The sequence below is a fragment of the Mastomys coucha genome, unplaced genomic scaffold (assembly GCF_008632895.1).
Source record: "Mastomys coucha isolate ucsf_1 unplaced genomic scaffold, UCSF_Mcou_1 pScaffold7, whole genome shotgun sequence".
Lineage (NCBI taxonomy): Eukaryota > Metazoa > Chordata > Mammalia > Rodentia > Muridae > Mastomys > Mastomys coucha.
This window is the reverse complement of record NW_022196913.1, coordinates 28,464,868-28,480,586: the sequence shown is the minus strand read 5'-3', so window position 1 is coordinate 28,480,586 and position 15,719 is coordinate 28,464,868. Positions and strand designations below refer to the sequence as shown.

The 15,719-nt window shown below is 43.9% G+C and overlaps 1 protein-coding gene across 11 annotated transcripts in view; it reads left to right on the top strand.

Annotated features, from left to right (window-relative positions):
• Nucleotides 1-15,719, top strand: part of Carmil1 (capping protein regulator and myosin 1 linker 1) — a 276,607-nt gene that overhangs the window by 1,902 nt on the left and 258,986 nt on the right. For all 11 annotated transcript variants that reach the window (XM_031358897.1, XM_031358895.1, XM_031358896.1 and 8 more), the window contains exon 2: nucleotides 2,405-2,502. In XM_031358897.1, the coding sequence (XP_031214757.1) occupies nucleotides 2,405-2,502 (98 nt within the window). The remainder of the gene's footprint in view (nucleotides 1-2,404; nucleotides 2,503-15,719) is intronic.

The following is a 15,719-nucleotide window of genomic DNA, read 5'->3' as shown; positions in this document are numbered from 1 at the left end:
ATCTCTTCACTGCCCTTCTGTGATTTGTCTGATAGCATTTTCCTACACCTTTATGTTGTCTAGTTAGGCCTTGGTGGGGTTTCACCTGCTGCTGCTAGTTCCAGGAGCTTGCAAACATTCTGCTGATCAGTTAAAACATACAGACTACAAAGGCCTCACTGCCTTTCTCCTAAACTTCTCCTTTAAGGCCTGTAAGCTGTGTATGGCTATCTTTCTGATAAAGGTTTTGTTTTTGTTGTTTTTGTTTTTGTTTTGTTTTGTTTGTTTGTTTTAAAGACGGGGATGCTTGTAGACCAGGATAGGTGCCAACTCACTATATGAGGCTGGCCTTAAACTATTCTCACTCTTCCTCCTGCCTCAGTCTCCTGAATGCTGGTTTATATGTGTGTGCTGCCCCTTGGCTTTTATGAAACCATTTTAAATACAGAAAACAGTGTGTGTGTGTGTGTGTGTGTTGTGTGTGTGTGTGGGGGGGGGAGTGGTACAGTGGCCCAGGCTTTTAATCCTAGTACTGGAGAGGCAGAAACTAGGGGAATCTCTGTGAGCTCAAGGCTAGCTTGGTCTACATGATGACTTCCAGGCCAGCCAAGACTACATAGAGAGACCTATGTCTCAAAAAACAACAAACAGACAGACAAATAGACAAATAAAGAAAAAGAAAAAAGAAAAAAGGCAGAGAACAAGAATACTTGTCACATGCCACTTGTCACCATCCAGAAGCTACTATGGCTTTTGGATGTAGCAAGTGAATTTCAGAGGCCTGTATCCCACAGGTCTCTTAGTGGGGAGGCCGTGCTGATGAGATCGTAGCTGGACAGAGCCCGCCCAGGGCCCAGCCTCCCTGCATGGACCTGTCCTCATTCTGCTGGCTTGCTGTTCTCCCAGTTGCACTTTCTCTTCCGGCTTTCTCTTTCCCTCTCTCACCTTTTCTCCAAGTGTAGTACACTTTTAGTCTGAATATACTAAGACATCTACATCATACAGAATTAAAATTCTACACCTCAGTGGGCTGTATTGGAGACCCCACTGTGGAAACCAGAAGGCTGTTTCCTGAGAGCCTCTTCAGCTCAAAGTTCTCTGTCCCAAACCCCCACCCCCTGAGCTATCTGTGAGCAGGTGTGCTGTGTGAAGATTCGTTTAGTGGTTTCTCTAGTGACTTTTGCTAGATGGTAAACCACCATAGACAACTAGGAGATAGGAGGGCTGCTCATATTTACTAAATCCCTGAGCAAGCCAAGATGGCTATAATACAGAATACAGAGCCTAGAAGAGGGGAGCTGGAATCTGAAGGGTGATTATCAGGAGACGAGGACAAAGACATCCCAGAAAAAAGAATACATGGAAACTCCTGGACTTATATAAATCCAGGGAGACACAGACCCTTGTGTGTGAACTGAGAAATGGAGCTGGGGAATGTGAGATTTACACACTGCAAGCTCTTGCTCAAAAGACAATACTTTCAACCTGGAGAGGCAAACTCAAGCTGCCCGTTCACAAAGGCTACCGTGGTTAAGAAGGCAAGGGGCAGACCTAGGGAGAGATGCCAAGGGTCTTGATGCTCAGGATCTGTGCAGCAGTTAGATTTTGGGGAACTTGACACCTCATTCACTCAGAGGGTTGGAGAAAAGCAAGGCATCCAGTTTTCATGGTAGCCACTGAAGATGAGACTGAAGTTGATTTGGGACATGTTTAGGTTAGGCAGCCCATTAGAGTCACAGAAAGACAACTCTTTCTTGCAAACTTTGAAATCTTTCCTCTCTAATTCCTCTTTCTCTATGACCTTGGCATCCATGTGCTGTTGTGTTTTGATGATTTGGGGAGAGTTCTTTTCTGACTAAACCGTTTGGGGTAGTCTCAGTGTCAGTTTGGTTATTTGACTGGACATTTCTGTCTCCCAGAAGCCTCCAGCTTCATCCCAACGACAAACAAATGTTGAGATTTCTCGAAAATAGATAAATAAATAGGAAAATGCTTTTTGAGACAGTCTTGTTTTATCACACAGGCTTGTTGTGTTGGATTACTAGACTGAAGTGGTTTGTCTGTCTCATCCCATCAAGGAGTTGGGACTACAGGCAGGGACCATCAAGTCCAATGAGGCGGGAGTCTGGGGGATTGATCTCAGTGCCTTCATCATCATTTGCAAGTGCTTGACCATGGAGCTGCATCACAGCCCACGGCTATTGAAACTGTAATATCCAGAACTGGAGAGATGGCTCAGCATTCCAGAGGACTTGAATTCCATCCCGAATTCAAAACCAAAACCTCTTAGTGGATGACAACTATCAGACTCGTTAATCAAGCAAAAAGAAAGGACCAATATCAAAACCAGCTAGACAGCCCTCCAAATGCCTACTCTACCCTACTGCCCCTTTTTCTTGCTAATGAAACCCTTTCTTTCCTTCAGAAAGCATCAAGGATGTTATTGGCAGAAAGATCAAAATCTCAGTGAAGAAGAAAGTGAAGTTGGAAGTGAAGGGTGACAGAGTGGAGAACAAAGTGCTGGTGAGTGGCCCGGTTACCCTTTCGGAGATGTTCGTGAGCTGACGTATCTACTCTCTTCTTTCCTCTCTACCAATTTTTCATGCAGCCTTCCTCCTGGTGCTTGATCTTTTCTTCGAATGTCTGAGGACCCATTTCCAAGATTCATTGGATTCTTTCCTTGTTGAAAGTTGAAATGTTCATCAGGGCCATGTTTGTGACTGTGTTTCCACAGTCGTTTGGAGGATTGTGAGACAGTCTTGTCTCATTGGGTTAACAAAACGTTCTCAGGTGTTACATGTATTAAGTCATCCGGGGGCTAATGACTTGAGAGTGTGAGCAGTGCACCTGTTGCTTTCCCTGGAGAGCTTCATTCTAGAGGAATCACTAGTTTCTAAGTGTGTACGGTGCCTTTGTGCTGCACTTGGACTTGGTGTTCTGTCAGAGGGAGTTATTAGGAGATGAGGATTTGAACCCTCTTAGCACAGGTCTTTAGGGGCCACCAGCAGGTGACTAGTACCAAGAGGTACAAAGCGATTTGTGGTATTTTTATCACTTTTTTTTTGGTTGAGAGTCTAACAGGTCTAATTTTAAGTGCAGGTGTGAAGCTGGGCATTACGACTCACCTCTATACACCCAGCACTTGGGAAGCTGAGACTGGAGGACTGACTTGAGTTTATAGCCATCCTGGGTTATATAGTGAGTTCTAGCCCAGTCTAGACCACCATGTGAGGCATCACCTCAGAAAAGAGAAAGAAAAAGGAGCTGGAGAGATGGCTAAGTTAAGAGTGCTTGTTGCTCTTGCAGAAAACCTGGGTCCCCACATGGTAGATCAGAACCACCTGTAACTCCACATCCGGGGGATCCAATGCCCTCTTCTGGCTTCTGCTGACACCAGACATGTATGTGGTGTGCATACAGAAAACACTCATATGCATCAAATAAAATAAATCTTTAAAAAAGTGAAGGAAAAAACACCTCCCACCCCACCCCCCCAGTGAAGGCTTTCTTTTCTTTTCTTTTTTCTGTGAAAACCTCACAACTGCACCCTTGCTGGCTTCTGCCTTGCAGTAACCCCATGCCTAACGCCTTTGTGTACTTGGGTCATAGACATGCGCTGTCTCACCCAGTGTGGAAGAACATTTTCCAACATCATTTTGCCATGGGAAACTGCAAACAGACAAAAGTAGAGCAGAGAATTTTATGGAATCCTGTGAGTTTATTGTTTAGCTCTAATAATTTTAGTGTTTTGCATTGGCAAAATATTGATTGCTAATTTATCTATCTATCCCTTTCTAAAGTTTTTTTTTTTCCCCTTCAAGTATTTTAGAACAAATCTGGAGCAGAGGCCATTGAAAGAAAATATTTCCAATATTCCATTTCTTCAGTGGAACTGGCTGCAAGAGCATAGTGGTTTTCTGATAATACCTGTTTTAGGAATCTTAGGAGGTCATTGATTCAGGGTATGTGATTGTCTCGTGCGGATGCAAGGATGGTGCTGTTGACAGATGGCTGCTAGTTCTGTGTGACCTTTGCCCTACTCTGAAGTGTGCTCCTATAGACACACGGTTCAAGTTATTAATAGCGAAAATGATTGATGAGGCTGTCCTATTTTACTTAGCTTTTAATAGTCAGATCCTTTAAATTGTGTTTTTCTTAAGAGTGTTCAACCACTTTTGCGTTACCTTTTAGGAATAGTGCAGAGAGAAGCTATGTTGCTGTTATGTGGTTCTTTTATGTGTTCAAAGTAACTATTTTTTGATTCCCTCCATCCATTCCTTCCTGTGGTAGGAATCGAACCCATCTACCATTGAGCTACAGAAAGCCTGGTGTCTTTGACTCCGGGTTTGGCTCATGCTGGACAATGTTTTGTTTCTGTAGAATATACCATGAACATTAAGTCTTATTTGTTCCAGTGACCTGAAGAGTGGCATTTGGTATTGTGATACCAGTTAGTGATGTGAGTCCTTCATTTGAGAGGTTTTGACTCCTGGAGCTCATGAGACTTGGCATCAGCTTACAGAAGGATTTGAATTTAATTATTTACTTCTCCAAATCTGAGATCCTGGTGATTTCCAGAAGCCTGGCCTGGCCTTTCAGCTGTTATTTACTTAAGCTCTGGGTTTCTTTGACTGGCTTTAACTTTGAGCAAGATGATCCAGGAAATAACTTTCACATTTTGGTTTTCGGAGTTTTCAACATTGAGAAATTGAGCTAATTACAATCGACTGAAACAGGTTATTAATGAGCTTAATTCTTCATGTGTAGTTCTTGGAGCATGTATGGTGTGTGCATATGTGTGTGGGGTACCCCATGAGGAAGGTGAAAGGCAGACTGTTGCTCTCTGCCTTGTTGCCTGAACCTGAAGCTCTCCATTTCTGCTAGGCTGATTGGCTAGCTAGCTCCCAGGCTTCTTCTGTCTCTGCTTTCCATCAATGAGGTTACAGCTCTGCCTGGCTTTTTATATCAACGTTGGGGATTTGAACTTAGGCCCTCATGTTTGCAAAGCAAGTACTACCCTCTAAGCCATCTCCCCAGCCCTATATCCCATATGTTTATTTTTCTTCTTTTTTTCTCTTCTCTCCTTTCCTTTCCTTTCCTTTCCTTTCCTTTCCTTTCCTTTCCTTTCTTTTCCTTTCCTTTCCTTCAGGGTCTCTGTAGCTCAGGCTGTTCTTAACTTTCATAAATTCTCCTGCCTCGGGCTTCTGAGTCATGAGATTATAGGTATGAGCTACCACAGCTGACTGAAAGTGACCTTTTTCTCCTTTATCTTTGGTAGATGTTTGTCTTCATCTTTGTTTTAATGAGCAGAGTGACCCGTGTTTTAGAATACTGAGCAGGTACTAGGCTCTGTGTGCGCTTACAGCATTACCTCCCATTCCTGTCCCGACCCTGTAAAGTAGGGGCACTTTTTGTATGTCTTATTTTCAGATGTGAATACTGAGATGTGGAGAGACTTGAAGTGATTTGCTTTGGGTGAGTTCGTGATGGAGTGGGGATCTGAACCCAGACCTGCTATCCACACAGACTTTCTATGCTTGTGCTTGAAGTAGCAGGAAAGTAGCTTTGTTTGTTTGGTGGCAGCCAGCGTCACTGGCAGGAGAAATTGGGAATTTAGAAGAAGCAGAATGTCTGACTTGGCTTTGGTTGACCCAGTTGAGTACATGGTCTGACAAGTTGTGTGTAGTCTCTCTATAGGATGTCAACTGTCAGTCTGTTATAGGAAGAAACACCTACACTAACTATACGAAGAACAGTAACCAGACTGTGGCTTTGACGGGTCCTCTGCAGGGATGAACGGGGATAGAGAGTGCACAGATGGGGTGGGGAGGAGCATCTCAGAAAGAGGTGAAACCTAAGGTAGTGGTCAACTAGACGAGAGGAAACAGCCTGAGGAAGAGTGGAGACCAGTCTGGACAGAAGGGAACCTGTTCTGAAGTGCCTGGAAGTCATAGTGAGCTCAGAGAAACCTCTCTGTCTGGTGGTAAATTCTTTGCTGCTCTCTCTTTTATCTGGAAATCAGGACTGGTCAGACAGGTCTCCTTTCACCCTCCCCCCCCCAACCCCCCACTTGCTCTTGATGGGCCTCACTTGGTTCTCTCCAGCAGTGGGAGGTAAAAGCTTAGCAACTTTAGAACAATGTTCATCAATTGCTTTCTTGAATGAAGCTGGTATTGTAATCAATAGCAATTCATATGCTTTGCTTTGGGGATTAAGCACATGCATTTAAAAACTGGCAGGCAGGCATACTGTGAAACCTAATACTTTATCATGATGCTCCACTAACTAAGGGGCCCTGCATTCTCTTTTGTCACTGACCAAAACATGTTAATCTTAAATCCTGGTACCTGATGCTTCCACTGAGGGTCAGAGGTTTGTTTGTAAAGCCAAGAGTGTTTATTTAGAGTTGGTAGCACCTTATTAATGGCGTCGCTAGAAAGCAACAGACTGTGATGTCTTAGGGTGAAAGCAATTCTGTGCCTTTATAAATTTGGCAACCAGGATGTTAACAATAAATCGGTCTCAACTTTTACTTTCAGGGACATGAATACACTTCTTTCTGAAATTTTATTTTTAAATTATTATTATTATTATTATTTATTTATTTATTTATTTATTTATTTTTTTGGTTTTTCGAGACAGGGTTTCTCTATGTAGCCTTGGCTGTCCTGGAACTCACTCTGTAGACCAGGCTGTCTTCGAACTCAGAAATCCGCCTGCCTCTGCCTCCCAAGTGCTGGGAGTAAAGGCGTGCGCCACCACCGCCCAGCTAAATTATTGCTCTTTTAATATGCATGAGTATTTTTCCTGCATATATGTATGTGTACCACATGCATGACTGTTACCTGAAGAGGTTAGAAGAGGACATTAGATCCCCAAGAACTGGAGTTAGAGACTATTATGAACAGCCATGTGGGTGCTGCGTACTGAGCTTGGGTCCTTTAGAAGAATAGCCAGTGCTTTTCAATACTGAGCCATCTCTTCAGCCCCAGAGGCATTAGTATACTTCTGTGCATTTTAAAGAATAAAGTAGACTAGGGCTTCAGATTTGGTCAGAGAACCCAATGTTACAAACTGGGGTTCTGGGGTAGGACAGGCCAGGGCTTTGGAAGTTTTAGAGACTACAATAGCTGAGCTTTCGTTCTGAGTGCTTTTCTAGAGGACAGTCCTTCAGCCCATGTGTCCTAGTGGGAACTAGGTCTATGTGGCCAGGATGGAGAGCCAGGCCTTCTCTTGCAGAGATGGCTCTTATCTTTAGGAGTTGTTTTTAGCAAATGACCCTGTGTGTCTTAGACTCTTGTTCAGTCATTTGCTAAACGAATTAAAATTTTCACTTCTAGAGAATTCTAGATTTATATACTTACAACAAATCGTACAGTGGTCCTTTTACCTTTGGTAACCAGCTTGCAAGATGCTATAATATCACAACTGAGATTCTGATATTGACTGACTGTATGAACTACAAATATCCTTCTACAGGTATCCCTCATGGTAGCCCAGGCTGTCTTCAAACTTGCTGTATAGTGGAAGGGCTGGCCTTGAACCAGTGATTCTCCTGCTTCTCAGTGTTAAGGCCTCTAATCTTTTTCTGGGACTGTCATTTCAAGGATGTTATGTTGTTGGGCGTCATAGCTCAGGTCTGTAATACCTTAGGCTCATGAAGGACTGTGGCCTAGAGCTTAAGCCCAGTCTCAGGATAGAACGAGGCCCGAAGAGAACTTTACAGGAACAATCTTACATCGTGTTTCTGTACCAGCCTTACCCTCTTTTGCAGGGGACTGTTGCATGGCATTGTGAGTTTATTTGTTCACAGTGAATGGACTCCTGGGTTATTTGCATTTTGGGGCTATTTGGAATGAAAAGGATGTAGCTATCCATCGGCAGTTTTTGTGTTAACAGTTTGCCTATATTTCTTGTGATAAAGGCCGAGGATCCTGGTTTCTTGTTTGCATGTTCTCGTAGAACCTGGCAAGCTTTCCCAGAGTAACCATGCCATGCTATATAGTCCTACTTGCTACATGTGAACCATCCAGTTTCTCTAGCTCGTTGGCAGCAGTTGGTAGGGTCTGGATCTTTTTTTTTTTCTTTTTTTTTACCTAATGGACTGATGATTGCAATCAAAACAAACAAACCAACCAAAATCAAGTAAATAAAAACTTCCAAACCACTGAGGTCCTCCGTGCACCCTCTGCTGGAGGTTCTTCAGGGAAGGAGTGTGCCATGCCTCCCTCCTGGGTGGTGGCTCGGAGCAGGAGGAAGGAGGAAGGTCCAGTCCTGGGTTCAACTTGGCTGTTTTCTGTTTGATTTTGGAATTCAGGCTAGAAGGTCTTCTAGAAGCCATTGTTCTTCCATATGTGTTGTGAGAGGAGATGGAGTTAGGAGCAAGACTCCCTTTCCTATCTTCCCTCTCATTCTTCATTCTCTCCCCCAACTACTCTCTTTTTTGACATAGGGTCTCATCTAGTTCAGGCTAGTCTTGAACTTGCTGTGTTGTCAAGAATGGCCTTAGACCCCGATCCCTCTGCTTCATCTCAGTGCTGAGATTATTTATATACATGTATGGACTACTAGGCCTATCTTGAACTCTTAAAAAATCATTCTTTCATTTTAACAAGTTAACCTGGAGTCCTTGAATGTATTTTACTTGGCTTGGCAGTTATGTATCTTCTTAGCAACTTTTTCTTTTGTCTTTCTCTTCTTCCTTCTTCTCTTCCCTCCTTCCTCTTATGCTTTGTAGGGTAGGGCCTCTATATATGTGCATGTGCGTGCGTGCATGCGTGCGTGCGTGCGTGCGTGCGTGCGTGCGTGCGTGCGTATGTGTGTGTGTGTGTGTGTGTGTATGTGTGTGTGTATAATATACTCTGTAGCCCACAGGTTTAGGAACCCATGCCTTAGCACCTGAGTGCTAGGATTATTGTTGTGCACCATAATACCATGCCTTTTAAAATATCTTTATTAGGTTCCTTAGATTAAGTCTAAGTTGTTGTTTAATTATTTATTATTCATTCACTTAAATTACTTTTGGGTGTGTGACAAGGTCTCACTATGTAGCCTAGCTTTGTCTCAGTTTTGATGATCCTTCTGTCTCTTTAAAATCTTGAAAAGTATGATGTTTTTTTTTTGTTTGTTTGTTTTTTGTTTTTTTGTTTTTTTGTTTTTTTTGAGTCAGAGTCTCATGATGTAGCCTTGGCTGTCCTGGAACTCGCTATGTGGACCAGGCTAGCCTCCATCTCACAGATCTGACTGCCTCTCATTTTTGGGTGCTAGGATTTAAAGGGTACAGCACTATAGCTGGACTTGAGGATGCTATTTTGGATGACCTGTTTCCCTGACACATTTAGGTAGCAATGTTGTCATTGACTCAAAATACAAACTCCTACCTGTTTAACCTTTTTCCTCAAAAATGGAATATCTGATAAATTTTGCAAGCACCTGCTGCCTTACCGTGCTCTGTCTTGTTAAGTCTGTGATACAATCCAGTATGGAAGGTGCTGATCTCCCACACCTGACCCTGTGGGTTTTGTGGCTGGCCAGCCTCATGTTTTCCCATCCCTGCTTTCTAGCCCTCCAGTTCCTTAGCTCCTAACTTGGTACAGCAGTACCTGGGCCACACTCAGTCTTCCATGAGTGTTCCCTCTGTGCTGCTCCGTGATGTCAGGTTGCCAGCGGTTACCACACATTAAAACAACAACAATAACAACAACAACAACAAATCACATAATTTTCCACAGGACTCATAAAACGGTGGTGTTTTAAGAGTACGTTTTGCAAGTTTGTAGGCAGCTTCTGAACAGTGACACTGTACTGCTGTCTCTCTGCCTCCCGCCAATAATCCCTGAGCATGCTGGGCTACTCCTGAGTCACACTCCGAGGCCACATTTGGTTGATCTGGAGAGAAAGTCCAGCTACCTCGACAGTGTTTGGGATAGCCATCTTTTGATCTCTGGGTCCTCTCTGGGTAAGCAGGGTAGAGGGAAAGTGGGTGTTGAACACATCGAGGATTTGACTGTGGGCATTGACACTTTCGTCCTGCTGTTCTGCTTGATACTTGAATGGAATTTGCATCTAATGTCCATAGACTGCATTTGGCTTTTGAAGAGAGTGGTTGGGAGTGCCGTGGCCTTGGGTTTAGTTAGATCCTCTGCAAGGCTGTTGGGACAGTTGTCCTGTAATTTGAACAGCTCCCTTTGTGTACCATGGGGAGTCTCAGCTTTTCAGGGTCGCTTACAATTCAGCGCACAGGTGATTTTCAAAGTGCCTGGGTGAAGTTACACAGCTCTAGAAAGCCGAGCTTTAGAAAACAGCAGCCACATTGAACTGATCCTCAGGGGTGGGTGTCGGAGGCATGTCCTTGCTGCCAAGGATCCTGGCACAAGTTCTGGGAAATTCAAAATAAAAGAAGCCGTGTTTGAGTGCTTCAGAATTTCCCTGAACCCAAAATTGTGGTTAGTGCCCACCTGGCGGCTGCCTTTCTTCTCTGGGTTGGAATGGGGGCGGTCATACTTTCCCAGGATGCAGTTCTGCCTGTGGGTGAACCGGTACCTGAGCTGCATTCACATTCTACCCGGGTCTGCAAGTGGCCCAGTTTCTGCTGTAGTTAGCACCGCCTGCAAGAGTCAAATGACCTTGGGCAAGGAAGCTGCTGGACACATACCCAGCTTGGTGTAACTTTTCATTGTTACATAGATACTGTTTTTCCAGCTTCTGGGATTCGGCCTCCCTGGGAACTGGCATAACATAGCGGGAGGAGGGCAACTGAGGAGCGAGGAGCTGAGTGGTATGAAAGGAGCATTGTATTGAGCGAGGGGCCAGAAAAGCTCACCAAAATATGGAATGAATGGGAGAACTCCCTTTTCTAGTTAGTTACAGGGGAAACAAGAAGGCATTATGAGAGTTTACCTCTACTTTCCATTCCTTGGAAACACTGTTTACATCGATTGTTCAAGTAAATTGGAACCTGAAACAATGTTTTGTCTTCTCTCTTTCTCTTTCTCTTCTTTCTTTCTTTCTTTCTTTCTTTCTTTCTTTCTTTCTTTCTTTCTTTCTTTCTTTCTTTCTTTCTATTTTTCCTTCTTCCTTCCTTCCATCCTTCCTTCCTTTCCTCTTTGAGAGAGAGAGAGAGAGAGAGAGAGAGAGAGAGAGAGAGAGAGGCAGGCAGACACTCTCTCCATGGCTGGTTTAGAACTCAACGTAATCCCGGTTGGACACAATCTTCCTGTCCCAGCCTTTGAAGTGCAGGGATTTCAGATAGGACCCAAGCCTGGGATTTTATTTAATTTTTTGACAGTCTTATGTGGTCCAGGCTAGCCTGGAGCTCACTGAGTAGCTGAAGATGGCTTTGAACAGGTTTGAACTGCCTCCCCAGTGCTGGGGTTATAGTGGTTATAGTCATATGCTACAACTCCCTGTGTTTACATGGTGCTGGAGAGAGAACCCAGGCTTTGCGGGCTTTGCACAATCTGCCTGTAAGCATCCTATCAACTGAGCTATGTTGCTGTTTCCAACCCTTAGATTTTTTTTTTGTTTTATTTTGTTTTGTTTTTTGAGACAGGGTTTCTCTGTATAGCCCTGGCTGTCCTGGAACTCACTCTGTAGACCAGGCTGGCCTCAAATTCAGAAATCTGCCTGCCTCTGCCTCCCAAGTGCTGGGATTAAAGGCATGCGCCACTGCTGCCCTGCTAGCCCTTAGATTTTTTAAAATCTAATTTCTTGGAGACATTTTTTTTTGTGTACCCCAGGTTTAACTCAAAGGCCCTCTTTCTAAAATGCTTTTGTCTGTTAGTAGAACTTGAGAATTTACATGGAGGTTTACACCTGTGATCCAACAAATATGGACTCTGGCTTGTAGCAGCAAAATGGAGTGCAGTGTAGGTTACAGACCCTGTCTCAATATTGAGACCCTATCTCAATATCTCATTATCATGGCCTTTAATCTCAGTATTCTGGAGGCAGAGGCAGGTGAGTCTCTGAGCTTGAGGCTAGTTTACATAATAGTTTAAACTCAGCCAGGGCTACCTAGTGAGACTGACAAAGCAAACTATAAGAAAATTAAAAAACAAAACAAAACAAAACAGAAAACAAACAAAACAAAACCCAGCCCAAGCTGGGAAGATAGCTCAGTCAGTGAAGTGCTTGGCTTGGAAACGTGAGGATGTGAGTTGGGTCCCTAGAGCCCAGGTAAAGAAAAAAAGCACGCTTTTGTAATCCCAGCGCTGGACAGGAGGCTGAAATGCCTTGGGGCTTACTGGCCAGCTAGCGCTGGACAGGAGGCTGAGATGCTTTGGGGCTTACTGGCCAGCTAGCATAGCCTGTCTGGTGAGTTCCAGGATAAGAGATTTTGTCTCAAACTAGGTGGATGGCACACATGCATTTGCTCACAAACACACACATACACACACACACACACACACACACACACACACACACACACACGCATGCACATGCACACATCCTCAGTTCCTCCTCTAGGAAGTCAGTTTAAAAGAAAATAAAATTAGTAAATTTTTGGATTTGTGTAGAAGGGACATGATTTAGACATTAGATTCTTTTCTATGGAAATAACTCAGGCCTCGTTCATGCTATCAAGCACTCTACTATCAAAGAAAACCCTGGCCTCTGTTTAAATTTTTAAAACTTAACTTTTCAGATGGGAATCTTATTCTATAGCTTGAGATACACTAGAATTTACTATGTACCTTAGGCTAGTCTTGAAATTGCAATCCTCCTGCCTTAGCCTCCTCAGTGGTGGAATTGTAGACATGTATCACAACACCTTGATAATCTATGACATTAAAAAAAAAAAAAGGAATCTCAGTACTATTTTGTGGTCTCCCAAATTTCACCTTGACCTTTAGCTTAATGACTGTACTCTTTTCTGAATGAGTTTGAATTTCTGTGTGGTCCTGGGTTGGTCCCAGGTTGTATTATATATAATGTAACCGTGTTCCTATAGGTAGATATTTCAGTTGTTTCCAATATCTGGCCTTATAAGTGCACACAGCCTCATTTATCTTAGGGAAGTTTCTGGAAGAGAATTTCGATGGGGGCAGACATTTAAAAGATGACTTTGTACCTGATTATTATGCAGAAAATCTCAATACAGAAGAATTCTGCCTCACCAGTTTTTTTTGGTTTTTGTTTTTATTGTTTTTTTTTAAGATACTTAACACAATTGATCTCTTTGTTCCTTGGACCCTGGCTCCTGGGGGAAAACTTCATTAGATTTAGTAATTTTCTTCTATAACTTATTAGGGATGGAGGATGCTAGCTATGGGAGTGGTCTCATGCCTACAGATGTGCCTACAGTCGCAGCTCTTGGGTATCACTCTCTTGGGTGGTGTAGCTTGCTCCTCAGGTTGGATGCTGCAGAGGAGTGAGGTTGCATTATATGACACAGACCTTTGCTCTCATCATGAGGCTTTCTTGCCTCAGGTCTGTGAATGCTCCAATAAACGAGAGAGAGCAGATTGTACATGATAAGGTACTGGGCGCCTTCATCAGGTAAAGTTTACTTAGTAAGTGTGGTGAGCTCATGCAGGTAGGGTTAGATCAAAGTGTATCAAGCAGAAAGGCAACACTGCCTTCTCCAGCATGGTTCACTGGCATGGCGACAGTCTCTGAGATCCTGTGGACCTGGCCCTCACCAACTTCACTTCTCTTCCGCACCTTTCTGACCGTTCTCTCTGTCACTTTGCCTTTTGGGGAGCTAAGCCTTGTGATCGCGAACTGTTGCTTTTCCTCACTGAAACTGTGTCATGGTCCGGTCTGGCTACCTTTTAGGGTCACCACTGTATGTGGCAGTGTGTAACAATGGCTTCCCTCTCAAGACTGGTAGTTAGGGGCTGGGATGTTATCCAGAGGTAGAACACCTGCAGTGATGGGCTGGCTGGTAGTGTGGCTCAATGGTAGGGTGCTGCCTGTCATGTGAGAGGCCTTGGTTTCCACTCCTAGTATTACCCAAAACACAAGCATACAGAACTCATTCTATTCCCAGGGTATGATTAGTTAGTCTTCTAGAGGAATACAACTGATATAATGAGTATACATTAAAAGGGGGTTTATCTAACCTATACAACGTGGTCTGGTCAGCCACCAATGTGTCTCACACAAGAGAGACCATTAATCTGTTGCCAGAGAATACTTTGTTTTCCTGAATTCAGCTGCCCAGTTATGTCAGTTATGTAGTTTTTCTTATGGAAGATTTTATCTTGCCTCAGAACTGCGGACTGGAGAGAGCCCAGTTTGTTTGACTAAGTCTTGGACAGTTGAGCCTCGAACCCCTTTTCTTCCAATCCCAGCAAAGGCTGCCTGAATCCCTGGAATCCACTCTGCAGGTCTAGGAGGTACATGGTAGGTATGAGAGAACAGGCACTCACAGTGAGGACCACGGTCCTCACGGCCTACAGAGACGCACAGTGTCTTGTTACTGGATTGCCCCCTTTTTTCTTATCAGAACTTTTACATCCTCCAGGGCCAGTGTTTCTGAATTAACTGAACTTCTGGGAGTGATCTCCCTTTCAACAACTTGTCTCTCTTAAAAAAATAAAATAAAAAGTTTGGAGTTAAAATAGTCTGTGACCCTCTATCTTACCGTGTCCACGGCGTCTGTGCCCAGAGCCGTTAGAATTGTACTGCTCAGTTTTTCTCTTCCTGCTTTTCACTTAGCTTTTTGGGGGTACTGTGTGTTGATCTTTAACCTCACGTTAGGCCATGTGCTGACCTTCATCTGTTTGTATTTTGTTTTGAGACGGAATCTCAATGTGGAGCCTGTGCTCACCTTGCTTCAGGCTGTCCTGAGACTTGCCTCTGCATCCTGAGAGGACAGACGTGTACATATCCCAGGCTCTATCCCAGGTTCTAGGCTTGCCTGTAGGGAACTGGTTAGCTTTACTGGTTAGCAATCTGTCTAAGGGCAAGAGGAGAGGCTACCCACACCTGTCATGCATGGTTTCCTCAGCCCTGCACTGTGGCGTGTTCTTGCCACAGAGACTGAATAAAAGAGGCGCCTGTCCTGTCTGATACATACAGGCTGCCTGCAGGGCCAGGCAATAGTATTAGTTGTGCACAGAGGTTTCACATCGCTTCTTCTTGGCCCAGCTGTGCTCTCAGGAAGTCACTCCGGTCGTCGTAGGTGGCTCTAAGATACCACAGCTGTGATTATATTCTCAATACAACAGGCTGTTGCTTCTGTGTCTGTGTCTTCAGTTTACACCTTCATGTCTCCAGTGGCTTCCTTCCTCTGGTTTTGGATTGGTCAGTTTAGGAAGAAGTTTCCAAACTACCATTTGCTCCCACTTAACCCAGTCAAGCAATGCTCGAAGTGAGTGGTTCCCAACCTTCTTAATGCAGTGACCCTTTAGTACAGTTTCTCAGGTTGTGGTGACCCCCAACCATAAAATTATTTTTGTTGTTACTTCATAACTGTAATTTTGTTACTATTCTGACTGGTAATGCAAATATCTGTGTTTTCTGATGGTCTCAGGCAGCCCCTGTGAAAGGGGTCATGACCCTTCTCAACCCACAGGTTGAGAACCATTGTTTTAAGCTCTCTTAGACTTACTTTCCATCTGTAAAATGAGCGTAATCACAGAACCCACTCTGTCATTCTTTTTGAAAATTAAAAGACACACTACATATAAAATACTGTGTGTCTAGTGCATAGTAGGCCACCAGCCGTTTTAGGTACTTTTGTTCCACATCAAGCAGAATGCTTCCGTCGTGCGAATCTGTGTAGTCACTGC